Genomic DNA, 22423 nt, shown 5'->3' on the forward strand with positions numbered 1-22423 from the left:
TTACAGAAGCTTAAATTAACCTAAAAAATCCAATTTACAGCCATCTCAATGGATGAAACACAGGAAACAAAAGTTTCCTCCATGCATTACTAAAAGCAGTGCCATGGTGTCCTGGTCAACGATAAGACTTGTGCTATTTTACAATCTGCCAGCATCATATCTTACAGCAGTAAAAAATTATACCTTTGATTCTTCCATCCTAAATAACTCCTGCATAAGGTCAACAGCAGGAAATTTTTACCTTAACAAGTAAGCACTATAACATATTTCATGGTTTTCAGCACTATTTACAAGATGGCAGATGGACTTTACCAGTTTGGTGGTGGCCACTGATTGACGTTGCCTCTCTTTCTTCTCACGTTGGCATTCTCCACACCAGTTGGAAAAATTTTTCTGGTACTTCTTCAGCTCTCTGAAGACCGAACTGTTGAAAGAAGTTTGGGATGGTTATGTATTGGACTACTCAGATATGGCTCTTCATTAAAAAAAGAAAAAAAAACAGAAATAAAAAAATAAAAACAAATCGCTAACATCTCATCGAGCACGTAAGTTTTATATCTTTGAGTGTCGCACAATAAATAAATGTCTAGGCACGTTTGCATACTGGGGTGAAATCCACAGATTTGTTCAAATTCCCCAACCCCACCCCCACCCCCACCCCCACCCCCACCCCTTCTGGTTCGTTTGGAAATCAAATAATCCATTTATTTCTGAATAGCTTGCAGATTTTATTCTTGATTATTTGCTGATTTGAATTCTCGCCAAATTACAAATTCAAATAAATGGTTTCATAGCCATGCCCCAACTCAATTTAGATCTCAATACTACCCTCTTCACATAAGGGAACTTAACTTCCAGAGGAGAGCAGGCAGAAGTTCAGACCCAAGGCTTCCAGATCTGCCATTGCCGCCAGTCTCCTTTGTCCACTGAAGAACAGCAATGAATGGAAAGTAGATGCCTCGTTGACAGCAGATCTCTCACCTTCCAGTGACGCTCTGGAGCTCTGAATAAGAGAAGGCACCCACATTCAATCAATAGTTCTTTTTTATATGTTTTTATTTTCTCAACATTTTTGGCTCATTTTCCACCCCTCCAACCTGTTGTTGCAGGTAATGTTAAAATTCTCGTTTCTGCCCAAAAACAAGGGTCTCTTTATTTCAAGTACTCTTCCTCTCCCATGTTTCTCTCTGCGGTTTATATAGTGGTAATAAGCCTTGGGTTGGGTTATATATACATTGGACCTTTGGTCCAATAGGTATTCTTTGTAATAAACCATTTTATGGGCCTAAAATATGGGTAAGAGGTAGGAATACAGAATTTACTTTGTTAATTAGTGTAATAGGTCTCTATGAGTCCAGAGTCTCCAGACTAGTTTTAAGCTGCTTTCCTCTATTTTATGCAGATTTAGTTAGTTAATATTACCTCTACAGCAAGCAATTGGTTGGAGGAGTTTTAAGCTTAGTGAGAGTCCTCAACTTAGATCTCGATACTTAAAATCCTACTGCAAACAGGTTTTTTCAAATATGGTTTCTTTTCTATTTTTCGGTTTCTAATCTCAGTTTCAAGTACTGGACTAAATAGCTGCTTAATTCCTGGTCTGAAATATGACTTCATAAGATCTGCCATCGAATTCTGCAATCCTGGATTTCTGATTTAGAGTCCTAGTCACGATAGGATTCCTTCATATTTTAAAATCTGTCCAACCTTAGCCAAATTAGACATATTTATTCAGTTATTAATTTTCTCTTGAAATCTGGTTTATCCGGTTTGTCCTTATTCTTGTGATCCTGTCGCAGGCAGAACTCCAATTGGATTCTCTCTGGTTCGAGATTAGCACTGTATATTGGCCTATCTGGCTTGTTTTAAGTTTTAACTGCACTGATAAGTTCTCTCTTAAATCTGGTTCTGTCCTTTTTTCCTGCGTTCCTGTTGCAAGTTGACCTCCCCTTGGTCATCACTAGTTCGGGATTAGCACTGCATTAACAAACCCTAGATAATTTGTAAAATTGGGATATCTAAAGTAAAGAAAATTTTAGGCTCCCTCTGGTTGGAAAAGAAGTGAAATTAAAATAAAAGGAAAATGGAAATGTTTGTATCATTACAAGCAATGATTGGGTAAAAAATTCAGACACTTACCAATTAAAATTTCTTTTATTTTCCAACCATAATTCTTCGATTGGAATAGGGAAATAGATAATCCACTTGAAAAGTTAAAATGTTTAATTAACATATTTTGTAAGATTTTAAGCTGGTTATCATCATTACAAATTTTCATGTTCTTTAAACTAAGGGTGGAGATTGGGCATGCCGCTAGCTTTCCTGGAGCTAGCGGGTCAACAAATTGGGGGGGGGGGCTGGCTGGGATGGGAGAGGTAGGGGGACTTTTCCCTGGGGGGAGGAGAGAGACAGACACAGTACTGGGCACAGCGCTAGCACGCCCAGCCTTTACCCTTAAACTAATTCCCCTTCCTCTCATTTCCATTTTCTCGGAACCAGACGGAACCTTGAGGGCGTTGAAAGCAGAAAGAACTTTCCGACCTGATAGTGGTCTAGAAGCGCACCCAGGTTGATCAAAAAATGAGGCAAGTTATATGAGATGGTTTATTCAAGACAACAATGGTAACCTAGTTTGATTACACAGAGGATGCACAATGAGCTATAATTAAAAAATTTGTCCATTACTAACAGCTTTTATGATGGTTTTGTTCATATTTAACCAAGAAAATGATATACTCTGATTACAGAGGATGAACAATTATAAAAGTTTTTGTTTCATTACTAACAAGCAATTTTTTATAAGCATGAAAAGAGTTTTATTACTTTAAAGCAGATGAGAAATACAGAAATGGAACGACGACAGAGGCAGAAGATAGAACAAGAAAAGAAAGAAGACCATTTAATAGACGACCTCCCCCAACCCCCAAAAGGGGCATTGGCCCGAAGACAACTACTAATCAAGGCCCAAACCACAGCCCAAACTGAACTATAAACAACAGGTTCCACCAAGTGACTTAACCATTGAGGTCAGAAATAAAAATAAACTAAGCTATCTATTAACTAGAGTGAGTGGACATAAGCACACAACTAAAGATATCAATATAACAAAAGAATGCATGGGAGAAATACCTTCTGCACCATAAAAGTAAGTTGATCCTATGCCCAGCAGTTGTGGCCCTGGCACCGTGCCGGTGGCGACCGCGATGAAGCACAGCTTTTCCCGGAACATGGGAATAGTCCAAGATTTCCTATTAAAGTAGCAGAGACCTCAATTAATAGTGTACAACCACTAATAGTAACAACCTAGCAGGAGAAATGATGCGCTGAAATTCTGCCATAAAGGTAGGTCTATGTTGTTTGAAGTTCAATACTTCAATGTGAAACAGGCTCAACATATCAAAATCATAATAATCCAAAGTGTATCCTATGTGTCATGGTAGAAAAATAGAAGAAACAACTCTTAACTCCATCAGGAAGCATATTCTTAATGAACAAGAAATGAATACTTAACGAATGTTTTACAAGAAAGTACTGAATTCTCTTTCTTACAGTAATGTGTTACATCCTGAAGAAAACTATTTGGAGAAAAAAAAAAGAAGGAAAAACTATATGTCCATTTACCCTGGAGCATGGAGACATGCATGTCATCCTAAGCTGCAGCTGATGGTCAATAACCACATAATTTTCAGAAGTTTTGAAATTCATTCACACATTTTTGCTGGCTAGAAGTTTTAAAACAAATGCTTTTGGCAGAGAGGTTTGTGATTTGATGACCCAACTCACAGTGGAGATAATACTGAAATTCCATTGCTCACCCAAAACATTGTTTTCACCCCCACCATTTGCAATCTTCCCACCAAGAACAAATTCCTTTGATATGCAGCAAAAGGGCAAGTTGTCATCAATAACAGAGCTTGGGAGGACAACCTTGGAAACAAGAGGCTTTAAGATTAGTAGAACGAAGACGGAGTATATGATGTGTAATTTTAGTCACACTTTAACGGATACTGATATGGTGCGAATTGAGGAAAGAGAGATACCGCAAGACTATTAGATATTTGGGGTCAATCATAAATAAAGAAGGTGATATAGAGGATGATGTTTCACGGAGAATTAAAGTGGGATGGATGAAGTGGAGAGGTGCATCTGGAATACTGTGACCAACGCATTCCATTAAAGCTTAAAAGAAAGTTTTATAGGACTATTGTTCGACCAGCCATGATGTAAGGGGCAGAATGTTGAGCAATTAAGAAGTGTCATATTGATAAGCTTTGTGTAGCAGAAATGAGGATGTTAAGATGGTGTGTGGAAAAACAAGGAAGGATAAAGTACAAAATGAACATATAAAAGTGGATTTGGGAGTTGCCCCGATCAGTGACAAGCTCTGAGAGAGTCGTTTAAGGTAGTATGGTCATATTCAACGGAGGCCTAGGGACGCCCCAGTAAGGAGGAGTGGTATGATTCCGATTGAAGGAGCTAAAAGAGGTAGTGGCAGACCTAAAATGACCATAGGAGAAGTGGTAAGAAAGGGCATGCATAGTCTAGGTCTTGTACCAAGTATGACCTCGGACAGAGCCTATTGGAGGGCAAGGATCCATGTTGCAGACCCCATGTAGCTGAGAATCTCCTGATGTGCTGGGCTGTGCCTCTTTCCTCTTACTACCTTTCATCTTTCTATTTATATCAGATCTTTCATTAGTCTTTCTCTTTTCTTAATTTCTCACCTCTTTCCCCGCCCCTCTTTTCCATACTTTCTTCCCTTTTTAGGTTCGAACTCTTTTTTCCTACTTTGTTTTGTTTGGATCCATGTAGCCAACCCCATTAAGTTGAGATAAGGCTGAGTTTGTTGTTGTTGTACAAATGCCACAGGGGTTCAAGGTACAAGTACTTCAATACAAGAAAAATAGAGAGAACCAAATAGTATTTCCATCATGTACCAATTACAGTTATAGATATTCCTGTCTCTTCTACAATTCTTTGTAATCCATGCAATCTTCATTTAGCCAAATCAGAAGAAAAAAATCAGAGATGAGGAATGAAATTTCTTCACATGTCTATCTTATTTGCCTCGAGAAGTGGAATCAATTCCACGCCTTCCACCTGTTATTATTCACCGTCCATACATCTTTGAGCTTGGGGCTGTTAATTTGGAGATGAATCCGAGGTGGATGATGCCTAATAACTTTTCACTCTCCCAAGAAGTTGGAAAGAGCCAACAGTTAGTAGAAGTCATACTTTGTGGCCTGCAGCTGCAGCTATGTGGAGTATTTAGCATGAAAAACAATAGTGCATTGGCAAGCCAGCCTTACTACATGGTCGATAGGAATAAAAGAATTATGTATTGGCTTCAACTGGTAAAGATTTTGGAGACTACATACCTATCTGAAATTCTAAGAGAAAGCTATAGAACTCTTTGTTATAGATGTTCTACCAAACAAGTTAATTTTCAAAAAATTCCAAAGTTGGAAAGTTGAGGGGCACATTTAAAAGATTTAGTGGATAGTCCAAGATCAGTGTGATTTAAACACCACCAAAAGAGTATGACTTTTCTGAAAGCCACATTAAGCTCCAATATTTCAGGGAAACCTTATTTTAGCCTATATAAACATATATATATATATATATAAGTTTATATTGCAAGAAATGTCACACAAAGTGGTGGTTTAGATTTGCACCCTTGGTTGAAAGTATACACCAAACCCCCTATATGTATACTTGTAAAATTTTGCCCATTCTTCCTCTGTCGCCATGGCCTCTCCATCCCCAGGCATCCCTTCTTTTATCCCTTCCAAGCCTTCCCTTTTTAGCTTAGGGATTTCTGCCTTTTTCAAAAGCCAAAAAAAAAGTCCTTTTTGACTTCCTCGCGTGGTCCCCTTCTGGAGGGCCACATGGTGGTCCCTTCTCCTCTCTCCTCTACTTCCATTCCCCGGCCTATCTCCACCTCCTCTCTCGTTGTTCCCTCTGGGCCTATTGGCCCAGCTGGGCCTTCTGGTTCAGTAGCTCCTTGCTTTTCATCCCTTTGCTCTAGCCCTTCAAACCTGGCCCACCCTTGTTTGGGCCTTAACTCTTCTATTGAGGCTCCCTCCTTCATGCCCCAACCTAATGCTCCTCCGCCTTTGCGAGTTTTTCGCCGTCGTAACCCCAGCTCCCCTCCTTTCCCTAAGATTCGCCCCTACATTGCCTACTCCCTTCCCTGCGCAAAGAAGATTTTGCCTCTGAGTTTGACTATTAAAGATCATGCTTTTTGCCGTGAGGCTGTGGATCCGGGTTAGAGTTCCTGTTTTCGTTGAGGCTGCCTTCGGGTGTTTTTTGTAGTCCATTTGTTTTGCTTTGCTTAGTGCGTAGTTTTTTTTTGGGCTCTTGCCTTTTATTTTGCTAGCCCTTGCCGTTTGGCAAGTCTATGTAATTGGTTCGCGTTGTTCCCTTCCCCCTCCCTTTCTTTCCTTTGGAAATGAAATTATTTTATTCATCCAAAAAAATATATATTTTGCCCATTCTATAAATTGTTTCAAAACTAGAAGACAGAAATGGCAAGTAAAACAAGTGATTTATGCACCATGAATGAAGAAACATAATATTGATTAATTAGGAAATAAGACAAAGTACATGTAACAAGGCTGCTCCAGTAAGAGGAAAATGTACAAACTAATCTTTTGCAAGGGGGAAAAAAACTCGCCTTGAAGTGTGAATAACCAGAGGAATGATTAAATTCAATATGCTTAAATAGTAATCAACCTAAAATACTACCATACCTCTGATTGGGTCTCCGTATTTACATGTTTTTCACATCGAATACCTCGAAAGAACAGTTCTCCACCAGAAAATTGCTTACCCAAGCACACGTTCAAAGTGACTTCTGAGTCATCCACATGGAAACCTACAAATACAAAACTGTTGTGGCTCAGGAAAGAAAGCAACATATGGTTTTTGCTTTCAGACTTTCCAAGGTAAAATATTCCAAAAAACAATATAGAAAGAAGGGGGAAAAAAAATATATGAAAAAGCAGAAAGAGGTGTAGACCAGTAGTAGTAGTAGTAGTAGTAGTAGTTCCATGTCTCAGCATGCCATCAAATAAAAAACAGGAAACCAGCCTTAGCTACATGTCAATTAGAGACCGGAAAAGGAAATTATAAAAATCAATAAAAGCAACTGTATTGATGAATGGAATTGCATCCCTCAACTTCAATGCTTATGTTAGATGCAATCATACAGTGTATCTATTCTTTTTCCGTTACTGAGTTAAGCAGAGAAGACCGTTGGCTTTAAGAAGCATGCAAAAGATGGCAATGCAGACCAAAAGTATACAGAGCAAGACCAGCCACAACCCCATGACCATAAGCTTCAACCACAAGATGGGCTGATTATCTCTAAAATTCCCAAAAGGAGACCCCCCTCAAACCCCGAGAAAATAGTTGACACTATAGCCTATTCTAGGTTATTGTTCCCTGTGGGATTGCCTCCCCCTCCCCTTTTTTTGTGTTATGCATCAAATGGATTTTATTAACTCAATATGAGAAACAAAGTACAGTGCCCCAAACTAGAGTGCAATACAAACTCTCAAAACAATAAAAATAAAAAATAAAAAAAAGCACGAAAGAAGAGTCCCACTAGTTTCTCCTTGTTATCGTCTCTCAATATATTTTCATTTTACCAATCTAGGAAAAAATGTCAAAACAAAAGAGTTGCTTCATGATGAAGATTTTAGGCAGGCCCTACTACAAATACATCATTGACACACTCTGAAGTCAGAAGACATTTTACAGACCAATTGAACATGTGTAGCAGCATAATGAGTTAATGACTGCAAAAGCATTACTGAGAATGGAAAGGTCTAAGAAGGAAGGACCGTTACTTGGTGCAATAGCATAATGAGTTAATGACTGCAAAAGCATTACTGAGAATGGAGAGGTCTAAGAAGGAAGAAGGACCGTTACTTGGTGCAATGGCCAATATTTCCATTCCACTAGTGGTCCCACTTAAATACAACAAATGTAATGGATATAAAACTTCCATCGAAATGGCAAAATTTCATGTCATGTTGCTTTACCATTTCGACCGAAACAATGCAGACCAATGGATGAAATGCCAAACTTCTTCATCTTTTGACCCCTTTCATTGAAAAACTGCCCAGATCAGCAAAATCATCTCCAAAGTCCAAATCCTATTTCAGTTCCTAAAAAAATATTGAAAATTCGATTTTTCCCTTCTCAATTCTCCTTGGGATCATGAACAATAGTATTTGAAAAAGATTAGGGATTTGGGGGTTTACTCACAGGCAAAGGTTAATCCCAAAATAAGCCATTTTCTTTCAGATGTATGATTCAAACTCAAATGTATGAATAACCAAGAATGTAATCTTGCAAAGTAAAATGGATCGATTTGCGTGGCTTTGGTGATAGAAAGAGGGGAAATTTGCACAGAACGCATTTTTTTCCAAAATTTGTCAAGATTTGTTCTAACAATCCAATATAATTATATGATAACTAAAAATAGGTCAAACTACAACCTGATAGGGGTCCCTTGAACTTTCTATCCAAAATTTTTTCCAAAACTTATGCTTTAAAACCTAATTACAAATACCAAAACTAAAGAAAATTGGCCCCAAAAAATTGTTCTACTCTTTCACAAATTTGCATGCAAAGAAAAACAGATAATTAAACATATTTACATGATAAAATATGTTATATTATGCTACAACACATAGTTCGAAAACGCACTGAAATCTCGGCGAAATTTCGCTAATTTCTCTAATTTTGAGTGGGCCAAGACAAAATAGCAGGTGAAACCCAGAAACGACACCATTTTGGTCGAAATTTCGCCTTCAAGTCGTATCGTTTCGGAGAAACATGCTACGTACACCTCAAGGTTGAATGACATGGCGTGGGAAAAGAATTATAGTGGGTGTAGGTGTTAGTAGTTATTTTATGGTTATCTTTTCAGTGGTTATTGTATGGTCATAGTTTAGTTATGAAGGAGTTATATGTTATGTGAGAAGTGGTATATGTGAGAAGGAGTTATTAATTAGCAGTTGTAACTACTTGTCTCCCTATAAAATGGAGAATAATCGTGAATGAAGAGGGATGAAAATTACAAATTTATCTTGAGGTTAACTTGAGAAGAGGTAGGCTACCTCCCAATAAGCCACGACGCCCTTGCTATGTCTGTAAAGCAACCCCTTATCCCTATTTTATCTCTTATTTCTAACCATATTTTATCTATTTTTCCATTTTATCTCTTCAATTCCCGTGCACATGACAAAACAACATATTCACTTTACTTAAATACACTGTTTCACGAGTTTTGGTCGCAATTTTGACCATAACTCAACTGTTTTGTCTGCTAATGTAGAAAGGGTTCAGCTAAGAACCACTCTACAGTAGGATCAATAAAAGTTGCAGCAGATCATCAATAATAAAAGCAAATCAGAATTAGAAGGTAAACACCCAAAAATAGAAAGAAAACAACAACTTGCAAAACAGCACTGTGTTTGGGCTCCAAGGAGGATCGAGTGTCGGCCTGGATGGGATGAAGTTTTGCTGCAAGTTTGGTTCAGTTCTGATTGACAGCAAAGAAGATCTGAGTTGGTGATGAAACTAGAAGATTAAGGCTGTGGAAAATTCATCCAGCAGACTGGGATGGAACTGGGATCGAGTGGGCTCCTTGGTGTGATTCAATCTTCCAAAGCTCTGCTAGAACAAGGCTCAGACATTGGAGAGAAACTGATTCGATTGCTGCAGGCAGTAGGGCAGAAAATAGACATGCAGGAATGTGGTTCAATCCTTCTCTGGTGATGATCAGCAATAGCAGTTAAGGGCTTGCTTGGGGAGTAGCTTCTAGACTTCAGTAATGATCAGTTACAGCAGTTGCAGTCACAAACACAGCAAGGGATATCGAGCAGGGCAGGGGGAGAAGATAAGAGAAGAAGAAAATAAGAAAATAGAAAGTAAAAGGGGATAAGGAGATTCGGCTCTCTCAGCCCTAGGGGTTTTGGCTCTCACCAGCCAAGCCTCTCAGCCCTTCATCCACACAATTAGACAATAAAACTTTGCACAAAAGGCATATTCTCATTCATCATAATCGTTGGTTGGGGGGCCTCTAAGGGCATTACATATTTATGGGCAGCTATTGCTTGCCTTACAAGTAAGAGAAAAATAGAAACAAAACTAAACTCCTAATTCCCCCACACAGACAAAATTGAGTCTTCTAATAAAGTCTTCACATGATCTGGTCTTGGGCCCCACAAGATCTTCTAGTAGCATTCATATCAAGGCAAAATAAGGGGATGTGACACCATTCATGTGAACAGTGTTTTGGCCTCTTCTTCATGTTTTGGTCTACATCACCTGCAGGAAGGAGAAAATCACCATTTTGCTTGGATTTGGCCACCTCACCACCAAACTACTAGAATACACTGTTGCAGGAAGGTGACAATCACCATTTTTCTTGCAATATGAAGGTTTACATATGTTTATATAGGCTAAAACAAGGTTTCCCTGAAGTATCGGAGCCTTATATGGCCGTTCCCCCCCCCCCCGAAATGGGCAACCAAAACAGTCAGGCAAAAAATTGAATTGTTTTGGCAAAATGTTGCCCATTTTGGCCTGATCAAAACGAGACCAATGTGAGTTTTAGAACTTCGCTACAACATCAGTCAGTGGCTATTATGTTTTCCACTCAAAAAAGTGTTTTTTTATTAAATTTAAGTAATTATTTATAACTTAATGAGAGGGGAGGGCCTCGGTGCAACAGTAAGGTTGCTCCATTGCGACCTAGTGGTCATGGGTTCTCATTGGGAAACAGCCTCTCCACGAAGCAGCAGGGGTAAGGCTGCGTAGATTATGAACCTCCCCAGACCCTGCAATGGCGGGAGCCTCGTGCACTAGGTACGCCCTTTATTTATTATATATGATTTAATAATAATAAAAATTGTAAGGGGAAAATTAATCGAACCCAAAATAGAAGAAAAGAATGTAATTGTATACCTTGGATTCTTGTGACTTTTAAAGCTTAATGTGTTGCATTTCACGACTTTATACCAGTCAAAACCCACACAACAAACTATCTACTTAGGTTTTAAAACCATAAAACCACCTTAGATGGTTTTCTTGGTAGCTAGTCATTTCCAGATGTGTCCCTTATAGTTTCGTAGCAAATTATGGAGATTTCTCCACATTTCTCCAAATTTCAATATATTTTACCAGATCCCGACAAATTTAACAAAATATTTCAATTTAACAGGGGCAAATTCCCCTTCATATTGAAATTCAAATCTTGTTCCCAAGATGCTCCAAAAGCAGGACTCATGAAGTCATGCCAGGTTACAGCATTTGTTTCCTTGTTTTGCTTTAAAGATAAGAGGTAGGCACTTACCCAGGTCAACATCCCTATCCTTTCCATATTCGACAACAAAACCATGATGAGAATCAAGTGTGGATCCACCAACTTCAGGAAATAACACTGCACAACCAAAAAAAGAAGAGAGACAGACCAACACGAATGAGAAAAGTCCACAATTCACAAACAGGTGTCAACAGATTTATCATGTGTTAAATATACCGAACTGAGAAGCTCACTTTGAGCAAAATATATCACCTCTAGATATAGGACGAATGAAGTCATCCATGAGCTTATCAAGCATTGTTTCCAGGCCAAAATCATCAAGAACTGCACCATATTTATTCATAGTATTTGGACGCATGATTCTGAATTTGGATTCACGAACCCACTTTTCAATATTCTCCACCTATGGAATCAGAAAACCTCATTAAAAGAGCTAAAATGAAGAACATATTCTTAACACCTAAAACTACAAAGTAAAATTACATAAACCAAGTCCAAGACCCCATATAAGGATAGCTCATATACCTCAGATAACAACAATTCACAAAAGCTTGGCTGAAGCATTTCAAAGGTATAAACTCCTGGCGAGGGTTCTGATATTATACTTCTTAAGCTCTCCTCTGTGTTATCACTCACCGCTTTGATAAATGATTGTGCAAAGAACCTTCCTGGGTTTAAAGTGTATAGGTCTCTATGTAAAGGCTGTGAAGGAGGGGAAAAAACAAATAATAAGTACACAACTTTCACAAGCTTGCTTGTCAATATCTCAAAGGCAGTAATTTGGAAAACCAAGAAATGTCAAGTTTTTCTTCAGAAAAATAACACACATTATTAGGATATTGTACTCTGTTCAAAAAGACCAAAACAAGTGGATTCGACACTCACAAAAGCAGGCTGCAATTAACTTCCTTCTCTGCACATTGGACAGGGATCAATCAAGTGGATTCGACACTCAAAAAAGATGGGGCAAAGCACCAAAATATGTAAGATTCCAATTTACAAAACAATGGTTTAGATCTGGCATGATATAGATGAAGGTACATGTGGCAACTACAATGACGTATCCAATATGGGAGGTTATTTTCTTAACAGCATACTAGATTCCATAGCGGTATTATAGTTACAGGCTTACAGCACAGGTTGCTGATTGCGTTTTGGTCTTCTGGCAGTTGGTTGTTTTATCTTCTGTATTATCCTGGGCACACTTGCAGGGAAGCCTGGTACAAGATCGGGAAGCTATCAGTTCTCAATATTCACTTCTAGACCTCACTTCCCGTTTTCGAGTCAGTTTTGAATGTCCTCACTTTTGCCACTGGCTTTGACTTTACACTCTGGTTTATCCCTGATACAAGGTTACATCAGTTCAGAACTGGTTTGGCTCTGAATTTATCTCGTCTAACATGCTGGACCAATACCAACCCCAATAGGCCTGCACACACACACAAGCACGAATGCAAACGCCTCCCCATACACACACGGACGTACGCAAACACCAACCCCCCTCCTGCCCAAAAAAAAAAAACACACGGTATGCATGCATAGAGGCCACTTTCCTTATCTTAGCTCAACTGACCGATGACTTGCTTCTATTTAAACATCTCCAAATAAAAAATTGGAACAGTTTAATACCAAAAAAAAATAGTCAACAGAATCTAACTTAAATTAGTCTCGTTCTCATATTTCAAATAAAAATAGAGTATTGTATTCGGCACCCATGTACCTGATAAATACGGGATGATTCCAGAATAAGAAATTTACAATGTATTATGGTATTACCTTGAATGAACTGTGTTATACACACTAATACAGTTATGCCAAAAAAAAACCATAGCCTTGGTGTTATTTCTTCATTTTAATATCTCTAAACAACAGATTTAATATATGGAAAATGTGTATAATAAGAAGTAACTAATGGGATTCTAGGTCACCTACGGATTAGGGATCAGAAAAAAGAGCGACCCAGTGCAAGAGGCTCCTGCTACTGCAGTGTCTGGGAGGAGCAAATGTACAAAGCCTTACCCCCTGCTTCGCAGGAGAAGCTGTTTCCAAGTTTTGAACCCGCAACCAACAAGTTGCAATAGCGTAACTTACCGCTGCACCAAGGCTCGCCCTCTTAGAGATCAATTCCCAGTAAAACCAGAATCGCAAACTTAGAGCATTTTCAGATTTCCAAAGAAAACTGATGACAATCATTCAACAAGTCAGATGCAAGCAATATTCAGATTGAAAGCTCCTCTTAAATAGATTCGCAGTTCTGTAAAATTTAAATGAAATCGGATAGATTGAATCATTGAAAGCTATGAAACAGTCCTACCTGATTTAAACAACTAATCCTGTGAGTTCAGCAGCAACAATATTAGTTCATTCTGAAATCAACCCACTCTTTATTTCTCTTCCTGAAAATTGCCATTCTTAATCCAACTAGTGAAAAAGCTGACATTCTTAACCCACCCAATCTCTTAGATCAAACTCGAACGGAATCACATTAATTCAAGTCCACTGCCAGAACCCCATTTTTCAACAACCTGAATTGCAACTGTACCAGTCCTTTCCTAACCCAAAATTTGATTAATCCAACACTCACACTAAAACCTACAACCCTAAGCTTTACTGAAAGTTTCAGATACCAAATTTTGTCCACTTCAATTTCCTAAGAAAATATTCAGATTTATGGCCGGGTAACTTAAATATTTTGTATGTGGACTGTTTTCTATTCCGTCCTTCAATATCTTTATTGTTTGACCACCTACCATGCAACTTCCTCAGTGAAGAAAATTAAATAAGATTTCTCCTGATTCAGGTTGTAATGACAGTCCACTAGTGAGAAACATAACCCAACGAAAGGTTCTTACAAAACATACCTGATAATTTGAAATTATCTTCTGCCGGTATTCTCTATGCTTCTGAACCTGACAAAAAATTGGCAAAGAATGTCACAAACCTTGTCCAGCAGTTATTTTGTTCCCTTTTAAAGAAAATATACGCAATATTTTTTCCTTGTCCCATGAACAAATGGGAGTCACTGAACAAAGATCAAATTAAAGATACACAAAAAGAATAATAAGTTCTGACTTTTAGACACAGATATTTATGCAAAAAAAGCTTCTCAGTATAAAATTTTTAGCCAGCATCCAAACCTCAATTCGTAGACAAACGAAACTAACTGTCCAAAATAAACTCACAAGGTTGAAACATAGCCACCAACCAACTTGTAGCAACTTTTGGGAAAATAAAATCACTGATTATTGGAGGAAGGCTACAAATCTTCACTCACAAGGAACTAACAGAAAACTAAGACGGAAGCCCTACAATAACCCATAAGCTGTCATCAAAATAAAAAATTAAGAATTTATAGTGGTAGTAATGTTTGAGAAAATTCAATGCATCTTTCAAGGCAATTAGGAGTGACCATAATGTTTTGCAGGCTAATATTTATTGCCTCATAAAAGAGATCCTCCTGAGTCAGGTCAGCTCCCTAATGAACATGTCTTTTCCACTGGATACTAAGATTAAATAACCATAAATGAGCTAGCCCAAACTAGGATGACAAGATCAATACATTTTCCACGGGTCTATCTTTTACATCCATTTGGACATTATTCATCCTTCTTTCCAATAAATTGTCATATCTATCCAAAATGAAGCATAAACATATAGCCATAAAGTCCTGGAAAGGGGATCCAGATCTCCAATCCACCTCCTCTAGTCCACTGACTTGGAACACAACACAGTTTCCCCAGGGCACTTGACCACAATTGCTCAGCTTCCTATATGCCAGTAAAGCTCCATGAAAGCTGGCTAAACACTTGAGGAGAACACCAGGTTTCTGGTTCCCACATTTGGCCAAAGTGAGAATTCAAAGACCAGACACAGTTTCCTGTCTATGTCTTTGCATTCACAAACCCATACAACTCCTTTAAGATTTAAGTATAACTAGATTCAGCTTAGAGGGTTTCTCGAAAAGATTTATACCTAATTTTCTGCCAGACTTCCTTTTACGGATCACATAGATCACCATAATCTGGATCACATTCAGGGTTGAAGTTTGCATGGAAAGGTGAACCATTGTAGCTTAAGTCTTTATTCAAGAATTTCACCCTTTTTTCCCTTAATGGAAGCCCTCAGTGTAATTGAAAAGGAGAATATCGAGACAGGAAGCCAGGAACGGAGCTGAAATTAAATGGAAGTTTAGCAGGTATGTAGATCTTTGAAGCCACATGATGAAGATGGCTTTCTAGGATTCTAGGGTGCACCACACAAATTGGAGAAGAATTTAACACGGAACCTTTGACATTTGAGGAAATGGCAGTGGAAAAGTTCTCTCAAGCAATTAAAACTACAGAAATAAAACCCATACGCTTCCATGAGACACTTGCCACCAAGGTCCACCTAATTGTGGGCAATTGTGAACCAGGAAACCAATCTCCACACCATTTATTTAATGGAACAAGCGCTGCAGAAGTGGAGCAGCAGTTTGATGGTAAGGTGAGCATGCCCTCACTTTAATGATCAAGGGTGAAACTTGCTTTCATAGACCCAATTGGCTAGCCATGGTGCCATACAATTCAATGTATCATAATGATACGGCTAAATATTAGGAGGCTTCTTGTACATGTCTTACCTTCATGATTCATGATTCAACCTAAACTCATCAAGTATTGAATCTAAAGTTGATGTCAGCAATGGGCTAGATCACCTATGATAGTACTCAGGTGGCATCTTGAGAAAACGCAATTGTCAAAAGTCTTAACGAATTGAGATGGTGACATGAGACAGATCCAACTTAAATATTAGTGAGCTTTTCATCTCCCTCTACAAAATCATTCTTTTTTGCAAGAAATGATTTGGTGGACGTAGATTTCCTACTTTCTATGATGAGTGTTGAATACGTGATTATGCGGAGGATGATGTAAATACTTGTGGAGGTTTCAATATGCTGATTTTCTTTCTTTTCAGAAGATTTTTTATAAGCATTTTGGTACGATTTTTATCAAACTAAAGAACTGAAACTGAACCACACATGCTATTGTGAACTATAACATAGTGGCAACCGCAGTAAATTATAGCATTTTCTTAAGTTTTGATTTGAAGTAAAACTCTTTTGGAGTTGCCTATCGAAGAAGGAAGGGGAAAAAAGTGTCCTTACCTAGTGTTGGTCCCGCCTATGCAAGGTCCTGGGAGGGGTGAGTATTAAATTAACCATAGTTGTCAAGACGTCGTCTAGGCATCCAAACTCTTTCTTGGGTTCAATGCGACATCACTCCTTATTGACACTTCATGAGTTTATTGACACTCTCTCGAACCATACCACTTCAAAAACGACTCTTTCGGAGCTTGTCATTGATCGGATCTGACTTGGTAGTTGCTTCGAGAGAGTCGTTTGAGGTGGTATGGTCATGTTCAATGGAGGCCTAGGGACGCCCCAGTAAGGAGGAGTGATATGATCCTGATTGAAGGAGCTAAGAGAGCTAGGGGCAGACCTAAAATGGTCATAGGAGAAATTGTGAAGAAGGACATGCAGAGTCTTGGCCTTGTACCACATATGACCTTGGATAGAGCCTACTGGAGGGCAAGGATCCACGTAGCAGACCCCAATCCCCCATTTAGCTGAGATTCTCCTGACTTGCTGGGCTGTGCCTCTTTCCTCCTACTTTATATTTTATCTTTTATCTTTCATCTTTCCTTTTTCCTTTTATTTTCTACCTCATTTGTCAATTTTCCATTTTTCATTTCACATCTCATTTCCCACCCTACTTTTCCCATCCCCTCATCCCCCTTTTTTTTCCGTATTAGACCTTAGTTTTCACTACTTTATTTTGTTTGGATGCATGTAATCGACCCCATTAAGTTGGATAGGGCTGGTTTTGTAATGTAGTAATGTATTTTTTTTTTTTTATCAAAATGTGTATAGTCTATCCTATGCTTTGTTTATTTATGTTGATTTTCTCATATTAAGTCATTACTAGCATAATTATATCAAATTGCATTGATATGGCTTCTATATTGCATAGAAACATAATTATATAAAGCGAAAAGTCTCTCTGAGGCTAAGGCGGTTTCCAACGCTATCTCACATATGTATTTTTTATTATTTTTTATAAATTTTTTCTCTTTCTTGAAAATGAATAAAGAATTACACTGCGTGAAGGTGTAGGAAACGCCTTAGCCACAGAGAACCCTCCCCCTTCTATAAAATTATCATTACTATATTACATATAGTCATATAATGCATGCCTAGGGTGCCTAGCTGATGCCTAGGCGGGAGCCTTGTTGCCTAGGTACCCCTCCAATGCCTTGTGCTGCCTAGGCACCATGACAACTATTAATTAACATGGCAATACTTCATCAAGATCATCATTCAATTTTTTCCTGATTGGCAATAGCGAAAGGGTTTTAATTAAGTATAAATATGATTATGATTCATCAAAGAAAACTAGAAATGAGACAACTCTAAATAAATTCAACTGAAATATCTTTTTTTTTTTTTTTTTTTTTTTTTTTTTGGGTAGCAATTTCCTATCTGGTTAAAAGTGAAGAGACAATGAAACAACCAATGTATGGAGTATTAGAAATTTATGATGGTAGTAATTTTTCAAAACACCATACAAAAACCACTTTTCCATCATCAAGAATAGCTACTGCTTCTTCTGGGCAGAGAGAGAACGAGAATTTTACCAAAATTCTTCCAACCAACCTTTACAAATTGTGAATTAAAATGAATAAATACTTAATCTTCTGGAAGAAGGGATCTAAGACATTTTCTTTGAGGTGAGAAAGAATATGAATTAAAATGTGTAATCAATACCATCGGAAAGGACAAACCAATAAATAAAAGAAGGGAGAAAGTAAATAAATTTACCATAAAAGTAAAACAACTGTAAATCTCTCAATTAAAGTACCTAGCCATCTACAACATGTCGGCAATGCTTCCCCCCCCCCCCCCCCTCAATTTTACTTTTAACACCCTCACTTTCATCACACAGCACTAGTATTAACCAAAGGCAGCGAAGGGGCTGTTTTGCCATTACAATGAACTCCTTTGACAGATTAAAAAAAAAAAAACCAGAGGAAATAAGAGCTAAGCAGAACTTCCACAGTAATTCGTTCAAAGGAATAACATTACGAAAACAAAGAAAAACAATTATAACATTAATCCATCTCAATGAACAATGGACAAAACGCATTTACAAACAAGAAATGGAAGAGATCTCGAAGCCTTACTCTGGTCCGCTCTCCCTCGGGCAAGTACCGCGCCAATATTTCTCTCATGTACTGAACCTTAGCGTCTCGCGAAACACTCAGCATGCTCGGAGGTAGGTAACTCTCAAGCGAGCTGAAAACTGAAGGACTGAACTCCAATTGAAGGTCATCATAGTTCTCCGGCATGTGCTCGGTGTTTGGACTCAACCGAAGCCTCTGGCTAGCCAATAAAGGGCGATTCGAGGCGACGAATCCGTTGCTGTTGCCGTTTCCTTTGCCATTGCCAGCCTGAGAATCTTCTCTTCGGTCCATGGAACGATCGTATGACATAATTAAGGAGAGAACTAGTTGGCAACTTGGCAGGGAGACCGAACCAGAGCGAGCTAGCTGATGCCAATGGCTGATTTGTAGAGCATTTTAGGAAGGAATGTAGAGAAACCTTCGCTTACGGAATTCTGGTACAATTACTAGGGTTTTGAGAGATTCAGCCAAGGGAGAGAGGTTTCTGGGGATGATGTAAGAGCTTATTTCAGTCTGCTGCAGTTAGGGTTTAAACAAACCATGAAGCCCTCTGTGCTGAGATGGAAAATCTATATTCGTTTTTCCCTTCCTTACGCTGCGTACGATCCGAACGTTTTAAAATTCAGAATCGGATCAGTTGAATTAGTGGATTCGGATCAGAATCGGTAATGAGTAATGAGTCGTGACTGAACCCAATTCTGGTCATTTTGAAACAGCCAATTCTAGGGTTTTTTAAGTTGGATAGTCTCAGATTTAATTCTAGGGTTTTTGAGATTGATTCTGTTATATGCCTAATGGCCTAATGGGGCTCTAACTAGTGTATGGGCACTAGATTGATTCAGTCTAGGGCAAGGCTTGATTTAACGTATTCAATCAGCTTTGGAGCTTTTGGCGTGACAAAGTATCGCCATGCTAATATCAAAACCTAAACCATGGGCCCACCGGCCTTTCCCATTGGATGCTTTCGGTTGAGAAAGTGGAGTGAAATTGACCAATTCTGAATCTGATTCTGTTCGATTCGAATTGGGTGATTCGTACTGGATTGTTAAGGTTTTGGTCGATTGTGACTAGGGGTGTAAGCTTGGCTCTATCGGCCCGAGCCTACCCTGGCCCGCTTTGAGCCCTAATAGGGCCTGGGCTGGATTTTTCAATCCTGAAGGCGGGTTAGGGTTGGAATTTTCAAGCCCAGGGTTAGGGTCGGGCTGAGCCCTGCCTGGCCCAACCTTGTGTTAGGTGATGCTTTACAATTTAGTGTTTACATATTACAATTTTTGTTTAGTATTTAAGGATCTATATGGCAACCATTATGTTTCAAAAAAATTGGCTTTGAGTTAGAATCGATTCTTCATTTTTTCAGACTTTTGGAGTAATTTTGTACCCAACAAATGTTGTATGGTAAACCTAGTAAAAAATAGCTCTAATCTCGAATCTCATCCCTACAACTCTTCTTCCTCTCAAACCAAGGTGAAGATCAGAAATACCAATCGTGATCGCACACACCAAGATGAAGATCAGGACACAAATCGACTTCAGTACAAGTTCTCAACCTGCAAGGGTGTTCGTTGGTTACTGATTGGGGTTTGGCTTTAGTAGCTATTGGATCCACATCCAGAACCCTAAAGAATTGGTTCTCACGGAGTGCGATTAGAATACAGATCATGGGGTTTCATTACTGCAGCAAATATACTTACTGCAGGAATTGAAAACTTATAAAAAATTCAGGAGTCTTCAATTCTTCCAAACCCAAAATCAGATTCATTAATCGTCAACCCCATTGATTTAACTGATTTATTTACAAATAACTCACAAAAGTGAAAAGGGCAAAGGGGGAAACTTGAAAATCAAACATAAAATCTTCAAAAGTATAAAAATTAATATTCAAAGTTAGAAACTGGAACTGTGGCTTCTCCTCTGACTCCTTGGCGAAGCGAATCCAATCTAAAATTGCGGTTGCAAAGCGACGAAGTAAAGAGGACAATTGAGGCACAGGAGTTCCAAACGCAATTGCAGAGCGATGGGGTGAAGAGGACAACCAAATTCTAGGAGTTCCAATGAATTCCAAACACGATTGCAGAGCAACGGAGTGAAGAGGACAACCGAATTCTAGGAGTTCCAACAAGTTCCAAATGCAACTGCAGGGCAACAGAGTGAAGATTAAGAGGAAGAATTGTTCGAAGGAGTTCCAAACACATTTGCAGAGGAGTGAAGAAAAGGAAGCAACGAAGAAATGGTCGTTTAGGGTTATGTTTTATGTTTTGATGGTAAATTCCATCAAATGCCCCTCGTAACTTGTTTCACCAATTTTTCGTAGAACTGATTCTCAAATTTGAGAAACATCATTTTGGTGTTTCTCAAAACCCCGCCAGAATCTATTATATCACTTGGTCCGTTTAAAAAATTTACAGAAATGGATCGGACAACATATACATAATCTGTTTCAATCATGCCCCCAGAATCATAAAAAAAACACCAGAATCAATTTTTTGGAAAGTTACCATATAGATCCTAATTATCTATTGCTTTAGCAAAAAAACAAAAAACATAATCTAATTATTTGTGGAACGAAAGTATTTAAAATTTTAAGATTGGACTAAGGCTTTTAACCCACAGAAAACTCTAATAATCAATTAAAAATGAAACAAACTAATAACCAATCACATGTTTCTCAGTTTTTTAATGCATAGGACTTAATGCATAGGACGACACAAGTGGGGGAAAAAAAGAGAGGGTCAGTTAGGGTCGCAAAAATAGGATCAATCAGGGCCAACTCGGCCTAGCCCAATCCAATCAAGGTCAATTAGGTCCGGGTTGGGCTTGGGTTGAGCTAAGAGGACTTAGGGTTGGGCTGGGTTTTTAACAATCCGACCCTGTTTCACCTCTAATTTTGACTGAATATAAATATGAGTCAGAATTATAATCGAAAATCGGAATCATAAGTGATATCGGAGGAGACCAATACCATTGCCAATGATGCTTACTTGAACCTTGTTTGGGATAAGTCATGAAATAGCCAATTGAAGCATGAACCTAGACTCGGAGTCTGGCTAAGACTTAAAAGGAAAATTGTTACGGAATGTGCCTAGAATTTTAGGTTATGTTCGGTAAGCATTCTTGCAATGTATTTTAGCTCAAGTTCGCATTCTTGAAGGATAAAAATAGTTGTTTTTATCACTTAAGAATACAAAATCGATGTAGAATGCATTCCAAGAATGTATATCAAACCAACCTTAATTTAGGTATCTATTCTATAGCAATGTACGTATTAGATGTTTGGAGGCTCTAAGGGCTGATCAGTATACAATAAGCTAATGCTTTAGATTTGATGAAGAGGTATTCATGTCTACCTGAATTGAAGCCTTTTTGTGATAGTGTTCAGAGGTGTTTCCTTAAAAAAAATATCTTTCGTATCTCGCCGGTGAGTTGTACATCTTACCAACAAGATGCTAATAATTTATTAGACATCACTTAATTTGGAATTTAGCTTGACTTTTAATGCTCTACCAACTTATGATATCAAATGTCCCATATAAAATATATGAGGCATACCATGGCCAAAAAATTACCATGTATCAAACCTCCATACTAATCGTATAAAAATCTAAATGATGGCCCCAATTTTCTCGGGTGGCATTGGATGTTTAAGGGCACAAGAGGCTGACAAGTGTGCAAAAATTTGATGCTTTTTATTTAATGAAGAGGTAATCATGTCTACCTGAATTGAAGCCTCTGTGTGACAGTGTTCGAAGCAGTTTCTTCAAAAAAAAAAAAAAAATTTCCGTATCTCACTGGTGAGATGTTCATCTTACCGGCGAAATGCTAATAGATCGACCAATATATTAATATAAATAAGGGCAAGAGATCTCT

General features: G+C 38.3%; 1 protein-coding gene across 1 annotated transcript; it reads right to left on the minus strand.

Annotated features, from left to right (window-relative positions):
• Window positions 1-13: 13 nt before the first annotated feature.
• LOC122646531 (2-oxoglutarate and iron-dependent oxygenase domain-containing protein CP2-like) lies at window positions 14-19032 on the minus strand. The gene is made up of 9 exons (XM_043840103.1): window positions 18560-19032; window positions 14200-14247; window positions 11864-12040; window positions 11591-11741; window positions 11369-11455; window positions 6750-6874; window positions 3127-3245; window positions 313-424; window positions 14-210 (listed from the first exon to the last, which is right to left on the minus strand). The coding sequence occupies exons 1-9, from the start codon at window positions 18866-18868 to the stop codon at window positions 178-180; spliced, it is 1161 nt and encodes a 386-aa protein (XP_043696038.1). The 5' UTR covers window positions 18869-19032; the 3' UTR covers window positions 14-177.
• Between the last annotated feature and the right edge of the window lie 3391 nt (window positions 19033-22423).

The sequence above is a fragment of the Telopea speciosissima genome, chromosome 11 (genome assembly GCF_018873765.1).
Source record: "Telopea speciosissima isolate NSW1024214 ecotype Mountain lineage chromosome 11, Tspe_v1, whole genome shotgun sequence".
In the NCBI taxonomy this organism is placed as follows: Eukaryota; Viridiplantae; Streptophyta; class Magnoliopsida; order Proteales; family Proteaceae; genus Telopea; species Telopea speciosissima.